At 47.4% G+C, this 14,343-nt stretch overlaps 1 protein-coding gene across 2 annotated transcripts in view; it reads right to left on the bottom strand.

The window, feature by feature from the left end:
• Positions 1–8,711, bottom strand: part of LANCL1 (LanC like glutathione S-transferase 1) — a 35,444-nt gene extending 26,733 nt beyond the window's left edge. Inside the window, exons 1-3 of one of the 2 annotated variants that reach the window (XM_087424882.1) lie at positions 8,641–8,692; positions 8,421–8,517; positions 5,091–5,208 (exon numbers count right to left, since the gene is read on the bottom strand). In XM_087424882.1, the coding sequence (XP_087281008.1) occupies positions 5,091–5,208; positions 8,421–8,501 (199 nt within the window). In that variant the 5' untranslated portion in view covers positions 8,502–8,517; positions 8,641–8,692. Of the gene's footprint in view, positions 1–5,090; positions 5,209–8,420 lie in introns of both variants that reach the window. The other variant, XM_087424883.1, reaches the window with a different exon arrangement.
• Between the last annotated feature and the right edge of the window lie 5,632 nt (positions 8,712–14,343).

The following is a 14,343-nucleotide window of genomic DNA, read 5'->3' as shown; positions in this document are numbered from 1 at the left end:
ACAAGCCCTGTTTCCCTCTTTCCTTCCAAATTCCTTTCACGTTTATCAGTGCTTATTCTGATTTTTTTCTAAAACACTTAAAACTGACCAGTCATTAGCCATTTCTAAAAAGTTTGTACAGCACGAGTATCATCATGGCTCAAATTACTCCACCTTACAGCTTATGGGTAGATCTTCACTTAGAAAGTGTACAGAGCAAACTCAAAGGCAGAAGTGGAGAGTAAATGCACACGCACACACGTGCACGCACAAACGTACACATACACCCCTTCCCTCCCTCTCAGGGTACACAGCAGGGCTCTGACGCCAGGCTTGCTGGGTTGAATCCCGACTGTGTCACTTGCCAGCTCTGTAACTCTGAATGGAGACTCAGGCCCGCTTTGCCTCAGTTCTCCCACCTGTGAAACGGGGGTGTGAACAGCATCCATGCCAGGAGCCGTTCTGAGCTTTAGACTAGTTCATTAATGCAGAGCACCTAGAACGAAGCCCGGCAAGAACATTAGTTACTGGCGTACATGCACACACGCTGGCTCCCGTCAGTCAAACGTCAATCCTAGTGACAGGAATCCTGCTTTAATCTTTACTCCCGTCCTTCAACGGTCAGATGATCACAAAAGTACATACTGATGATCCTCACATCCTTGGGAACAAAAATTTATTCAGTATATTTCACTCCTGAAGTACTGAATTCTTGTTTTTGAACATTAATGTATGGTAATAATTGGTTAACTCTCAATTACTGCCTGAAAAATTGATTATTCACAACACTTGATTCCTGGATAAGCAGAGACAGTCCAGAGGGACTTGTGGTAACAACTGCCTCATTTGCCAACCTGAGACAGCTGCAGGTTTTTCAAACTCTTCCCTCCTTTCTTTCCTAGGGCGAAGGCATTTTACCTCCAAGGCAGGGACACGCTTACAAAACTGCGCTGTGACACCCCTGGGCGTGAACAGGAGGGCACTGGTGACAATGATGCCTGCGTCCTACCAAAGCCTGTGTTAACCACCCTCATCGATGTAGTGTATGCTCTGTTTCCATCTTAAAATAAAAGCCAAGATGTTTCCGTTGTAAAATAGTTTGTAAAGTGAGTGTATTTTCTAAAGCAGTAATTTGCTTCTTTTAAATTTCTATCTAAACCAATACACATCACCCTTACCAATAAAGCATTATGCACACAGTGTTTTCTGAAGCACATATAACACTGAGGCGCTCCAGCAGAAATTCTAATAAGTACCCTATCACCATCAGTCTCAATTTTTGCTGAAAAGACAGAAAATGGGAAAAAATGGTGCAAGTCCAGTTTTTCAGTTTTAAGTACACACGTAACATTAAAAACACAGGGGCGTGTCCTCTCTTCATCAGAACTCATTTTCAAGGTCAAGCGAGCCACGGAGACACATCCAGGCACAGCACGACTGCAGCACTAGGAAGCCAGGCAGCCTCGCCTGTCGCTTTCTTGAGAGTCACGAGCTAGCGACACAGACATGTGACCCTGGGGTTTACTGTGGACTGATGCAGGTACAAACAAATCAAGACTTCGTCATCCTGGGACAAGCAAACAAGAGCTTGAGGGGAAGGGGACAGGGGACGCCGAGAGCCATCTCATCAGGCTGAGAACATTCACGAGTCCGTGTTAAGTCTAGAATCAGTCTCAGTCTCTTTCTAGATTTGTTACACTTACCTTCAGAAACATTATTTATGATGTGGCATTCCTACACTACTTTCCGTGGCAGGCTGTAGGAAAAGACTATTACTTATTGAAAGGAAGAAAAACAATTCAAAATGAATAAACATGTTTTGAATCAAAATCCAAATATGAGTTTTCCTAGAAATACAGAGCATGCAAAATATTGTTTAGCAAATTTAGAAATATTTTATACACAAAAATTCCCAAAAAGTGGATAGAAGTTGGAGATCGTTTTACAGAAGGAAAAATTGAGGCTCACTGTCCAAATGCCTTGTGCAAACATAGGAAAAAAGAAATGGACCATTCTTCCTGTTAAACAGAACTTATAGCAGAGATTGGTGGGTCTTACCCCAAAATCCACTCTCCTCTTTCCTTTAGTAACAGAACCCCAGCTAACAGACTATATTTAACCCCCCTCCCTGCTAACAGTACGACCATGTGCCTATGTTCCAGCCAACACAAAGTAAGTAGAAACGAAATGCTGAGTGGGACTTCCAGCAAGTCTTCCCGTCTTCCTGAAAAGCTGATGCAATGGCTGGATGTTCAGCAGCCATCTGGCCAAGAGGCAGAAGCTAGTGGCTGAGGGAGAACGGAGCAGAAAGGAGCCTGGGTTCCTAGTGGCACCCTGAGACCACTGTATCAGCCCTCCACTGCCTGCCTCTGGCCTTCTTTTACACGAGAGAAAAATAAACTTCTCTCTTAGTGAAGCCACTGGAATTTTGATTCTTTTGGATATATTCAGCTGAACCTACTCCTTTTCCAAACCCTAATCCTATCTGAATCAGAATGAACTATCAGATCAAACTTCTACCAGGGAACGAAACTTAAAACTAGACAGTAAAGTTCTAATTAATTGTATCACACAGTTTCTCATATAAACTATGTAATGAATAACATGACGATAACCTGCAAAAGCTTTCACTGTAAACTGACAAATGCTCAATAAATATCAATGCTGAAGAGAGAAATAAAGTTTTAAAGATTTTCTACAATGAACTAGCGTTTCCTAAAGTAATATAATTTTGGACAAGTTAGCAACAAGAGCAAACAATAAATTAATATTTATAAAAATATGACCCTAAATTTGGTGCTGAATAAAGTTAAGGAAATATAATCCCCGTCTTCCACAAAGCATCACTTTTGAAAGATAACATGGGGGCACACACGGTAACAGACAAGTCTGTACGTAATTATGTAAACACTGCTTTGACACACACCAAGTGTTTTTATTGTGGTAGCGTTTGTGAACGTGCGTTTTGGTGATAACGTTGCAGCTATGACAGAGGACACCGGTAGGACAGAACACGCGGGAGGAGAAGGTACTGACCCTGATGTGCTGTGGTCAAACCAGCTTTAGTGTCTGCAACTCAGAGTTCTGTGCTGTTCAGACTGTCTGAATGCCAGCACAGGAAAGCACTCTACCTCCCAAAACACTGCAGGAGACAGTCCATTTTATGTGGGAATAATGGCTTTTTAACAGTGCTCAATTAGGAGACATTAGGAACCTTGCCTTGAAAGCCATTAGCAAATTCATCTGGAAGATTTTATGCTGCATCATAAACAGCCAGCAACTACAGACATCCTAAACTGCTTGGTCTGCCACCTTGCCTCAGACACTCGCCATTGAAGCTGCTTCCTGGAGCCAGCAAGCAGCATCATAGACACTTACGGATAAAAAGTTGAAGGATGTGGGCAATTCAAAGCAGAGGACGCCGGGAACCCCATATGCCGAAAAATTCAGACAACCTTGCCTTTTACTTTGGAGGAAATTTCTATTTCCAAGGAAAGCATAACTTTTAGTTTCTCCGCTAGCCCTGGCAACAGAGGGGGCTGGCTGACGGCTCTTCCTATCACCATCAAACTTAATTCAAACTGGAAACCAATCTCCACTCCTTTTCCCCCTCAAGCACGGTACCTAATAAGATGCAATCACATAAGCTCACCTCAACCGCGAGGTGGAGATTTAAGTCATTCTTTTGTAATCGGTTACAGAAGTAAATCTATCCATCTGTCTCAGTCTGCTTTTTTGCCAGGAATAACACAATAATAGAAACCCCAAATATATGAGGAAAAGATCTTTAAGTCTGTGCCTTATTACAACATGGAAATCAAGAGACAGCTGAAGATAACCGTGCAGTGTACTGATCCTTTGTTCACATGCTCCTAATTTAAGACCAGTAATGCTCATCACTGAAGTTAATCTACCAGTTACCACCACCTGCAGCACAGCAGACACTCAGCAAGCGACACCTGTTGCTGTAACTCCCCTCCTGACGCAAAGTACTCTCATTTTATCCTCCTCTTAACATTTCTTGTGTTAAGCTTCTAAAATCCACAAAAATCATAAAACTACACTGTAAGAGACAGCCCAACACTCTCTAGGCCATTCTTCTTATTTTATAAAACACTGACCTTGAATGCCCCTGAGAGATGATAATTTCACTCAGATTTTATCTGCCCGCCCGCCCTCTGAAGCACACACAGAATCACTTGCTTTTGCTGACAGAGGACTGCTTTTCAACTGCTGTCATAACAAAGCTCTCAAGGGCAGCCCACAGATGACCATCTGCAGCAGGACCGCTGAGGGGAGGCCGGCAAAATGCAGGTTCCTGGGCCCTGCTCCAGACCCCAAACCAGGATCTCTGCTGCGGGGCCCGGGAACCTGCACTTTTATGACAAGCGCTATCGCCTTGAAATCAAATTCCAACTCCTTAAGCTGGAACCCTGTTCCTCCTTGTCCACTTGTCAGAGGAACTGGAAAGCCCTGCGCCTCTCAACTGCCTTCTTCCAGATCGTACAGCCGTCTAGGAAGCCGTCTAGGAAGAGACAGGATCTCTACATCAGCAAGCACACTGCAGCTCTCCAACCCCCCTTCTTCAGTTTGGTTTCTCTCTCACCCCTTTTGACACCAGTGTGCCACTTCTTCCCAACCTTCCTGCAGCCCCTCAACGACTGGCAAACAGTGGACGCAAACCAACCAGCAGTCAGCATCTGGAAAGACGGGTTCACGGAGTCTGGACTCCGTCCTGTGTTCCTGTGTGGGTCCCTGTTACGCGGTAACTTCTTGACAATGACACTTCCGGGTGTGTTCTGCTTCCTGGGGATAAATCCTCCTTGCCTCTGTTTTACACACTGTCTTTTGGGACTCCTTCCAAGTCCTCCCACTGAGATTCCATCTCCAAGTTAGCTCTGTAATGCACAACATCAGTGTTGCCCCGGCAAGCACAGGAGCCATCCAAGTCTGTGTCAGACGTGCATTCCGTGAACATGCCTGCCCCGCCCTAAATTCAGCACTGTGGAAACCCAGAGGACACCCAGGCTGGGCGGAGAGCGCAGCCTCCTCCCGGAAGCACTGCAGGGTGCGCCGCGGTCAGACGCCCGCTCCCGCTCAGCACTTCCCACCTGTCCAGCCCGTGTAGGCCGTGCCGTCCCGGGGGTCTGCCGACTTCAGGCCTCTCTCCATTTGCTGAAGAAGCTCTCGAATCTTGTTGTTCAAGCGCTGTGAGAACTCGGGAGTCAGCTGTGGATAGTAAAGGGAAAACAAAGGTGAAAAAAGACGAGCCTCTCAGCTTCCTGGACCACAGGCCGTCAGGGACAGGAGGGACTTCGCGTCCACTCAGGCCACGCTGTTCCGCCCAGGAGAACAGGACAATTATTCTATTCTTAAACAAAAAATTGACAAAACTTGAAAGTACTACTGTGTTTTCCTACTCAAGGCAGGAAATGTTTTTGTTGTAACTTAAATATTTTACATAAAATTTTTAATTAAATACTAAAATAGACCACCAATGCTAAAACTGCTCACAGTGATTTCCAACGAATAGGGATCATCTGTTATTCAAACCAATATTTTTTATTATAATAAAAGTCATTTTATCGAATTAAGCACAAATCAGAAGATGTTTGCTGTTTTCAAGCCACTGGATTTTTAGTATTCAAGCAGCAGCAATGTTAATTCCCTAAAGAAATACGCTTTGGCTTTGGTTATCTAAAAAATGAGGATAAGCATTTATAAAAATCCATTTATAAAAAATGCATTAACATTTTTTAAAAACTGTAGAAGTAGCATAAGAAAAGCCAAACAAACTCAGGGAGCTCAGGAGCCTCAGGCCGAGTGGGCAGAACACCAGACCTGGCACAGACGCCCGGCCCGCCAGAGCTGGCAGAGCGGGGAGGCCCACACACGGCTCGGGGCGCGCCTGGCCACGTCCTCACCCGCTATCGGCCGAGCGATCTCGCTCAGCTCTCAACCTCGTTCCGCTCCAGTCACCTCTGGAGTCGGGACGACACCTGCCCAGCAACTTCACAGGGTGCCGCGAGGACCAAACGAGACGGGGCGTCTCAGGGATGTAAATGCTGACACTTGGACTGTCTCAAGCAGCCCGAGGGTCTGTCACGAGCAGTAAGCTGGACGTGGAATGTGAGCCCTCTACGGCTGGGCGGCGGTCCCTGCCGTCCACGTGGAGGCCACAGACGTGGGCAAACCGCGAGGCCCACACGATCACTGTTATCTGTCCTAAGGGCGACTGGAAAACACTGTGGAAGTTCTGCCTACACTGAACCATGAAGTGCCTCACAAGGCCACCTTAACGTCCCCTCAGTGATGTCAGGGCTCTGCCGTGGTTCCCAGCTTGGATCTCACAGAGCAGCAAAGTCTCACGAGGATGCTGGGGACACTGCAAGGGCACCAGCACTGTGTGGCACCACGTGAGGACTGTAGAAACAATCCTCACTACCAGCTGTTAGCATCGTCATCTCATTTTTTAAAAAGGGCATCTTAACACTGAAAAAAGTAAGAAGGCAGCATCAGAATTACTAATAATAATAGTAAAAGACATTAAGTTTTACTTCTGAAGAGCATCTCTGACAATGCAAATCAGACTCTCGACCATCTCTGGATTAGTTACCACCGTGACCCCGTGTCTCACTCTGAAGAAGAAACAGTTTGACGGACACACTCCCACCATTTCACAATTCCTGCCAAGAGGGTCAGATTTCAACCAGTCTTGAAAATACATTCAGCGAGATAAAACATACTTCAGTATTAACACAAAAGGCCCATCGATCTCAACGAGAGGGAAGAGTGTGTCTCACGAGAACGCCACCCTCTGCTCACAGATCCTGCGTCATTCATCACCCTGCCTGGCCTTCCTTGAAGAGACCACGAGTAACGAGAGCCCCTCAGCCGCAGGAGGGGAGGGCACCTTCTGTGTGGCACACGACGGCGTGAATAAAGGTGACCGCCCGAGAGTACTCCCGGCTTGTGGCGGACCACAGAACGACTCCAACTGAGCCATAATTGGAGGTCTCTAACAGCCCCTTTTCCTGATAGATGCCAGAAAACAGACCGGTTCCTTACTGCAATCTCCGTGTTAACAAATTAAGGAGGACAGAGCTCCAGGGTCTGGTTCTTGGTGTTTAACGCTAAACTATTTTAGAACTGGTACGCTAGTGTCTTTCTGGAATTGGTCCAAAGACCGTGTGTTAGGCAATGAATTACATTCTCATTTTGGGCCAGAGTTTAAATTCATGAATATCTTTTTTTCTCCCTTAGAAAGAGAGCTGAATTTGTAAAACGCATTTAGTTTATAAGCAGCCTAAACAGCGAGCTGCACGTTACCGGAGGCTCCTGTCGTCAGGACCGTCCTCATGCTCTCTCTGCCCGGCCAGCACGGAGCGGCCTGTCCTCCGACAAGACGAGACACACACCCCAGCTCAGGATCCGCAGGCCGGGCAGAGCGCAGGTCCCTACGGCCTCAAGACGACGACAAGGAGCTTCGCTTGGCAGTGCAATTCTGGGTTCGGCATCAGTGACTAACGCTGCACACACTCGGGCAGCCTCCACCCTACAGCTCTTCTCGGTCCCCCTGCACCACCCACCCCAGTTCACCCAGGTGACGGGCCTTCTAGGGAAGAAGCCACAGGGCCACGTCCAGTGCCCCGGGCACGCAGGGGATCTCTCAGGCCGCCGTGTCACTCGTGGAACGCTTGTCACGCGACTGATGAGCTTAGAAGAAGCAAACCGGGAAAATCACACAAAAATGTGCGTGCCCTTAGAGGGACCCCTCTTCCAACCTAACGCTGAGATCTCTCACCGGGCGGTCTTAGGAGAACCGTGTCCCTCCTCACCATGCTCACCCCAGGGGCCTGAGCCACCGGCCTGGCTGTGGCCCCGCCTCCTCTGCAGGGCGCTGAGGTCACCCAGCCCCGTGCCCCGCTGTCCTCTGCTGCAGAGCCGCCTGCAGAGGAGCAACGGCGGCCGGCACCGCAGGCCTGCGCCCCACGCTCGGCACCGTGGGGGTCAAGGCGCCTTGACCGCACGTTCGAGCTGACCCCGGCGACCCCGCCCGCACCGTGCACAGTGCTAAGCACCGCGGCCGCGGGCAGCACCGCCAGGACTCCTCGCCTCTCTGCAAAGCCCCCCGGCGTGGGCGCAAAATGCAAAGTCACCCCACAAACGGCATATCCGCCCTTTTCTATAATTTATCACCGACCGAGGTCATTTCAATTATTCATATTAATAACATCAACGACTCCTTATAGAAATTCACACGCTAGAGCTCAAACTGCATATTCTAACGTGCATTTTGTACGCTTACGGTATTTTATATATTTCCCCTCTAATTAAGTATTTTTTCAAGGGGATGCTCGTCCCTTTCTTGCAGGCTAAACCGAGCTCCCTCCCGCACAGGGGTCGGAGGCGGGGTGCGGGCAGAGACACCCCAAACTCACCCTCCCGGCAGAGTCAAAGTAGCCCTCGGCCAGGGACTTGTTATAATCGGCATAAGGGTTCGGGAAGGCCCTCTGAGCCATGTCGCCGCAAGCGAGCCTGCAGAACAGGGGCAGAACAGAACCCAGGGTGAGGCCCGGGCCTCGGCCCGGCGGCCGGCGCCCGCCTCCCAGCTCCGGGCCCCCGCGCGGGCTCGGCGGTCCGAGTGGACCCCGGGCGCACCGCGGCGCGGCGGGCGGGGCGCGGCAGCTCCGCGAGAAGGCGGCCCGGGCCCCGAGCGCCCCGCGGAGAAGGAGGCCCGTCGTGCGGTCCGCGCCCCACGCCCGCGACCCGCTGCAGCCGCCGGTCCGCGCTCCGAACCCGCGGCCTCTCACCCCGCGGCCCGGATGACGGCACTGTCCCCGCCCACTTCCTGCCGGCGGACCAATCAGAACCCACGCGCTCCGAGCCCCGCCCCTCCGCGCCGTCAGTTTGTTAAGGAGACAGGCGCGTGATGGCTAACGGAGCATGCGCACCGCTGGGCGGTTTAATTCCCGGGTGGCTGGGGTGGGGATGTACCTCAGAAGAGCGCGCCGCCGTGGCTTAGCGGTTAAGTGCACGCGCTCTGCTGCTGGCGGCCTGGGGTTCGGATCCCACGCGCGGACGGATGCTCTGTTTGTCGAGCTCTGCTGAGGCGGCCCACATACAGCGACTAGAAGGATGTACAGCTATATACTGGGGCTTTGGGGAGAAAAAGGGATAAGACAAAGGAGGAGAATCAGCAGTGGCTGCAGACGTCAGCTCAGAGCCAGTCTTCCTTTGGTAAAAAGAGGAGGATTGGCATGGAACTTAGCTCAGGGCTGATCTTCCTCACAAATAATAATAATAAAAAAAAGAATAATGCACAGATTGCCCCATATTTCCTATTTTGTTGTCTTTTAAATTAAAAAAAAATAATAATAAAACGAATTCAAGACCAGATGATTCGTAAGAATTAGAAATTTTTTACCTGGAGAAGAAAGACTACTGCTTGAGATCTGAACATACTCATTCCTACTACTGGGACTGAATAAAATTTGGGAGGAGAATGCGTCTCCAGAGAATTGCCAATTTTTTCCTTCATTTCTTAAAAAACGGAAACGAAACAAAACACCACCACCACCATTAGCAGCAGCAAGAAGAGGGGAAAAGGTGTCCTGCGGAGATAATTTACGATAATTTAACCTCCAAGGCTCTCAAGGGACAAGCTAGCAAACGGAAATTGATAGGACTTCAGGGAAAACACATGAGAACACAAATTACATCTCTGAAGAACTTTATTTAATCTGCTCCTTAGCCTAAACTGGACTGCAATACTCTGATACCCAAGCCCTTTAAAAAAATAACTGAGTTCAACAGGGCGTCGCCGACTTGCACTTTCCGCGTTTGTCTCCGTCATCTGAACAGTTTTCCTTTCACTTAGACTTGAATCGCACCTGGGACACAGCAGGCCCGTCCTGTGGCTGGGAGAGTTTGGAGTCTTAACTGTCAGGAGTCTCTCTGGTCTCTCTCTCCCTCTGGTTGCAGGGAGAGGCCTCCCCCAAGGCTGGGGCTGTCAGGGCCCAGTCCCCTCCCCAGGCCCACCATGCCCAGTCTGTGCCCCTGGGTCCGCGGCCCCCGACTTCTGATCCCCTGCCTCTTCTGTTTGTTCCTGTAAACCGCTGTCCTCCTGGGACATTTACCTCCTTCACCAAGTTCCCCGGAGACTTTGTAGAGGCCTCAGTGATCTGAAATTGGACACCCTTCCTGTTGTAATAGATGGGTGTGCAGAGGAGCAACCCACAAGAGAGAAAGGAATGAGAGGCATTTTGTCAATTACTTTTCTTTAATTATTAAAGGCTTACTCTCAGTTTATCCCAGTCTCAGTCTTTAGGTGAACTGTTAAAATCAGTATGGTATTTAAGCAGATCCAATGACTGCTAAAGGGAGTGAGGCATCGTGGGACAGCAGATGGTGCTTGAGCAGAAAGGGAAGAAGGTGGGAGGGAAAGAGGGGAGGAGAGAAGGAAGTGGGGAAAGAGGAGAAGACGGGAGAAGCGACTGGATAATGCAGTGAGGTGGTGTGGGGGCTCTCCGTCTCATGTTGAAATTTTGGGGGGATGCTTCTCTGTGGTGGGGGCTGTCCTGTTCATTGTAGGACGTTTAGCAGCATCCCTGGCCCCTACCCACTCGATGCCAGCAGCACCCCACTGCCAAGTGGTGACCACCGAAAATGTTTCCAGACATGCCAGAGGCCAAATGTCTTTGGGGTGGGGTGGGGGGGGCAAAACTCCCCCTGTTTGGGAACCACTGAGACAGTGTAACCAGAAAAGTTTAGTAAGATTAGATGGTTTTATTCCAATGTTCCCCCTGCAGATATGGTTTGCTAGAATAAATTGCTGGAAGGAATTCAGGAGAAACTCAGGGAGGTAGAGAGCTAGAGAGAGAGACAGAGTGTGTGTGTGTGTGTTTAAATCTCAGGTGCAGAATTGAGCTAATTTTACTCCTCGATTTTTAGAACAGCATCATCCGTGCTTGCAAAACCCTATTCTATTTTGTTTTTTTCCCTTAATCCCCATTTGCCACCCATTTCTCTCCTCCAGAAGGCGATCACCACAATATGTCTAATTTATACATCCTTTGGAAAATATAGCATAGATTGTGTAGATATATATTTTTAAAAGTGGAATAGTGCTGTAAATACTCAACAACTTGTATTTTAGATCTACTTGTATTGCTCTGTATACAGTTTGTTGTTTTAGATAATTGTATAATATTTTCATAATACGTCTCTATCTCATTTTACTTATCCTTTCCCCTGAGGATGGGCATTGTTTTTAACTTCCCCATCACAAGTAATACAGCCAGGAGTATCCAGGCACGTGTTCTCAGTGGATCTGGGTGTGAGTCCTCCTGAGGCATAGCCCCAGAAGTGGATTGCCAGATCGTAGGACGTTCTCGTACTCAATTGCCCCGGCACTGTTAGATCGATTTCCAGAACTACTGGACTAGTTTGTATTCCCTCCAACAGGGTCTAATAGTTTTTGTCCTTCCCACGTCCTCTCCAACACTTGATATTATCTAGCCTTCTAGTTTTTGCAATTCTAATGGACAACATGGAAACTCGTTGATGTTTAGACTTTCAGGTCTTCAGTTGCTAATGGTGTTGAGCTTTTCCTCATATGCTCCTTAGACACCCAGTCTTTACCTGAGATTTACCTGTTCATATCCTTCGCCCATTTTCCTGTTGGGTATTGCATTATTTTCTTGTTGATTTGCAGGAGTTGTTTTTTGTTTTTGTTTTTTTTGTAGGGCAGGGAGAAGATATCCTACATATTAATCTCCTTTGTCTTTATATGTTGCCGGTATCTTTAGTGTGTTAACTTTTTTTAGGGGGTCCTTTGTTGAAACACAATTTCTCATTTTGATAAAGTTAAGCCCATCCAATTTTGACATTGTGACTTGAGGATTTAACTTCACGTTCAAAAAGTCTTTATCCACTTGTAGGCTGCAAAGATGATGTCCAACATTTTATTAGCTTTTTACTTTTTACATTTAGGTCTTTAATCTATCTGGGGTTCACTTTTGAAAACAGCATAAGGATTGGATCCAAACTTATTTGGGGAAGGGTGTAGAATTGTTGTGAAAGTTCAAATATAGTCAGAGCAGAACAAATCCTCTCTTTGTTCATTGGAAAAACCCAAAGATTTGAATTACTGGAAATCATATAGAACTCATTTCTTTTGTTTGTTTGTTTTGTTAGAGAGCCATCCCAAAGAATTCCTCCTTGGTTCTGGATCCAGAGAAAAATGCTTGACATTTAGTACCTGCGTTAGTTTTCTAGGGCTGCCATAACAAAGTACCACAGACTGAGTGGCTTAAACAACAGAAATTATTGTCTCACAGTTCTGAAGGCTAGACGTCCAAGGTCAATATGTCTGCAGGGTTGGTTTCTTCTGAAGCCTCTCCTTATCTTGCACATGGCCGTCTTCTCCCCGTGTCTTCACTTGGTCTTCTCTTTGTGTGTGTTTGTATCCGAGTCTCCTCTTCTTATAAGGACACTAGTCGTATTGGATTAGGGCCACCCTAATGACATCATTTCACCTTAATTACCTCCTAAAGAACCTATGTCTCCAGATACAGCCACACACTGAGGTCCTGGGAACTGGGACTTCAACATAAGAACTGGGGGGGATGCAATGCCCCCCATAAGAGTACCTACGTTTTCACTTGTGGTTATGGTGACTGAACACATAATACAGTTTGATTGTTGATGATTTTTCGAGGACCATTCCACTTTTAATAAATTTAGAATGTTTTTTTTTTGAAAAATATTATAATGTTCCTTCTCTTAATTTGGGAATCTGTCTTGTGTGAACTCTCAGGAAACAATCATTGTATTATTGCCTTTAAAACAGAATACCTCTAGAAATCTGGGAAGGTCTATATTAAACAGAGAAAACAAGTATCATTTGAGCGCTCTTTAGCTCTAGTCTAAGGCTTTAATTTCAAAATGTTATAATGTGTATTAGTCAGAGCGAAAGCTAAGTTACAGCTACAAAGAGGCTTAAAAACACAATCGCTGAAATGAATAGAAATTTATTTTTCTCTTATTTCGGGTTAGCTTTGCTCCGTGTGGCTGTTCAGGATCACAGATTCCTTCCATCTCGTTGTTCTTCCCTCTCCTGGTGTGTGACCCTTGTCGGCAAGGTCCCTGCAGGTCGCAGGCACGTCTGTGTGGGAGGATCGGAAGACACAGAGGAGGGCGCATCCAACGCCGTCAGCCCCAGACCTGGAAGTGGGGCCCATCACTTCCCACACGATGCACCAGTGAGAACTGAGTCACAGGCCGCTCCAGGTGCCTGGGAGGCTGAGAAATGAGGTCTTGCTGAGTGAGTGCTGTGTGCTCAGCCACAATGAAGGAAGCGGGGGACTGACTGATGGACAGTTAGTGGTCCCCAGTGCACAATGGAAGTTCTAGTAACTGACACCACATGCCTACTATCAGAGGGTCAACATTCTTCAGTTTCTGTGGTCTTCCCTTTGCCTCTGGTCCCCTAGCAAACATGCCTTCTCTGCTTCCTCCTACATATTCCCTTGAACCTTCTTCAACTGGGTCATTGACCCATGGTAGAAGACAGATCATAAGACTCCATAGTCTTTCTTTTTTCTAGAAAGTTCTCCCCTCTCTCAAAAACAAAAACACAACAAAACACACATGCACAAAATCAGGCAAATACCTTTTAGTTTTTTCCCTTTTCTCCTAAGTGTCACATCTTTTGTGGAGAGTACCTGTTTGCTTTTCAGCTCCAAGGAGTGTACAGTGAGAGTTCTCTATGCTGGAGTTTACTGTCATCGTGCTGTTGGTTTGACATCCAGCTGGGACCATGTGATACTGAAGTCATTTTTCTGTTTCGTTCATAGTGCAGAGTTCATGGATTGACAGGAGCTGCTGCCAGTGGAGGAAACCAGAGCGTGAGCAGAGGTGCACCACGCGGCACACTCTTAATCTCCCGGGGATAGTACTGCCCGTGGTGCTGGCAGCGTCTCCTCCCTCCCACAGCAGGAGTGTCATTAGTGTGCTGACAGATCCCCTTCTCTAAATGCACCTGCTGAGTGAGAGCTGCCATTCTGTGAAGCACAGATGTGCTGGGGTTTCCTCGGGAGGTTTCCTCGGGAAGACTGTGAGTACAGAAAGTTGGTAAAACTGTATAAACGTTTAAACTGTTTTTTTCCTCTCTACACTTAACGTTTGAGAGGGATCTTGATCAACAGTGTTAGTCCATGTCCTTACCAGCAAAATGCAAAAGAGGCTTTCCTCTTTATTGTTGAAAATATGTACTTATGTGGTGTTGTTAAAGTTACGCAGGTCCGCATTTCTCTATATGCTTAAGATACATGATGAAGGTAGAGATGGGAAGCGTCTGTT

Source organism: Ceratotherium simum, chromosome 37 (assembly GCF_057802395.1).
Source record: "Ceratotherium simum simum isolate JZ-2026a chromosome 37, ASM5780239v1, whole genome shotgun sequence".
Lineage (NCBI taxonomy): Eukaryota > Metazoa > Chordata > Mammalia > Perissodactyla > Rhinocerotidae > Ceratotherium > Ceratotherium simum.
This window is presented reverse-complemented; position numbering and strand designations above follow the sequence as displayed.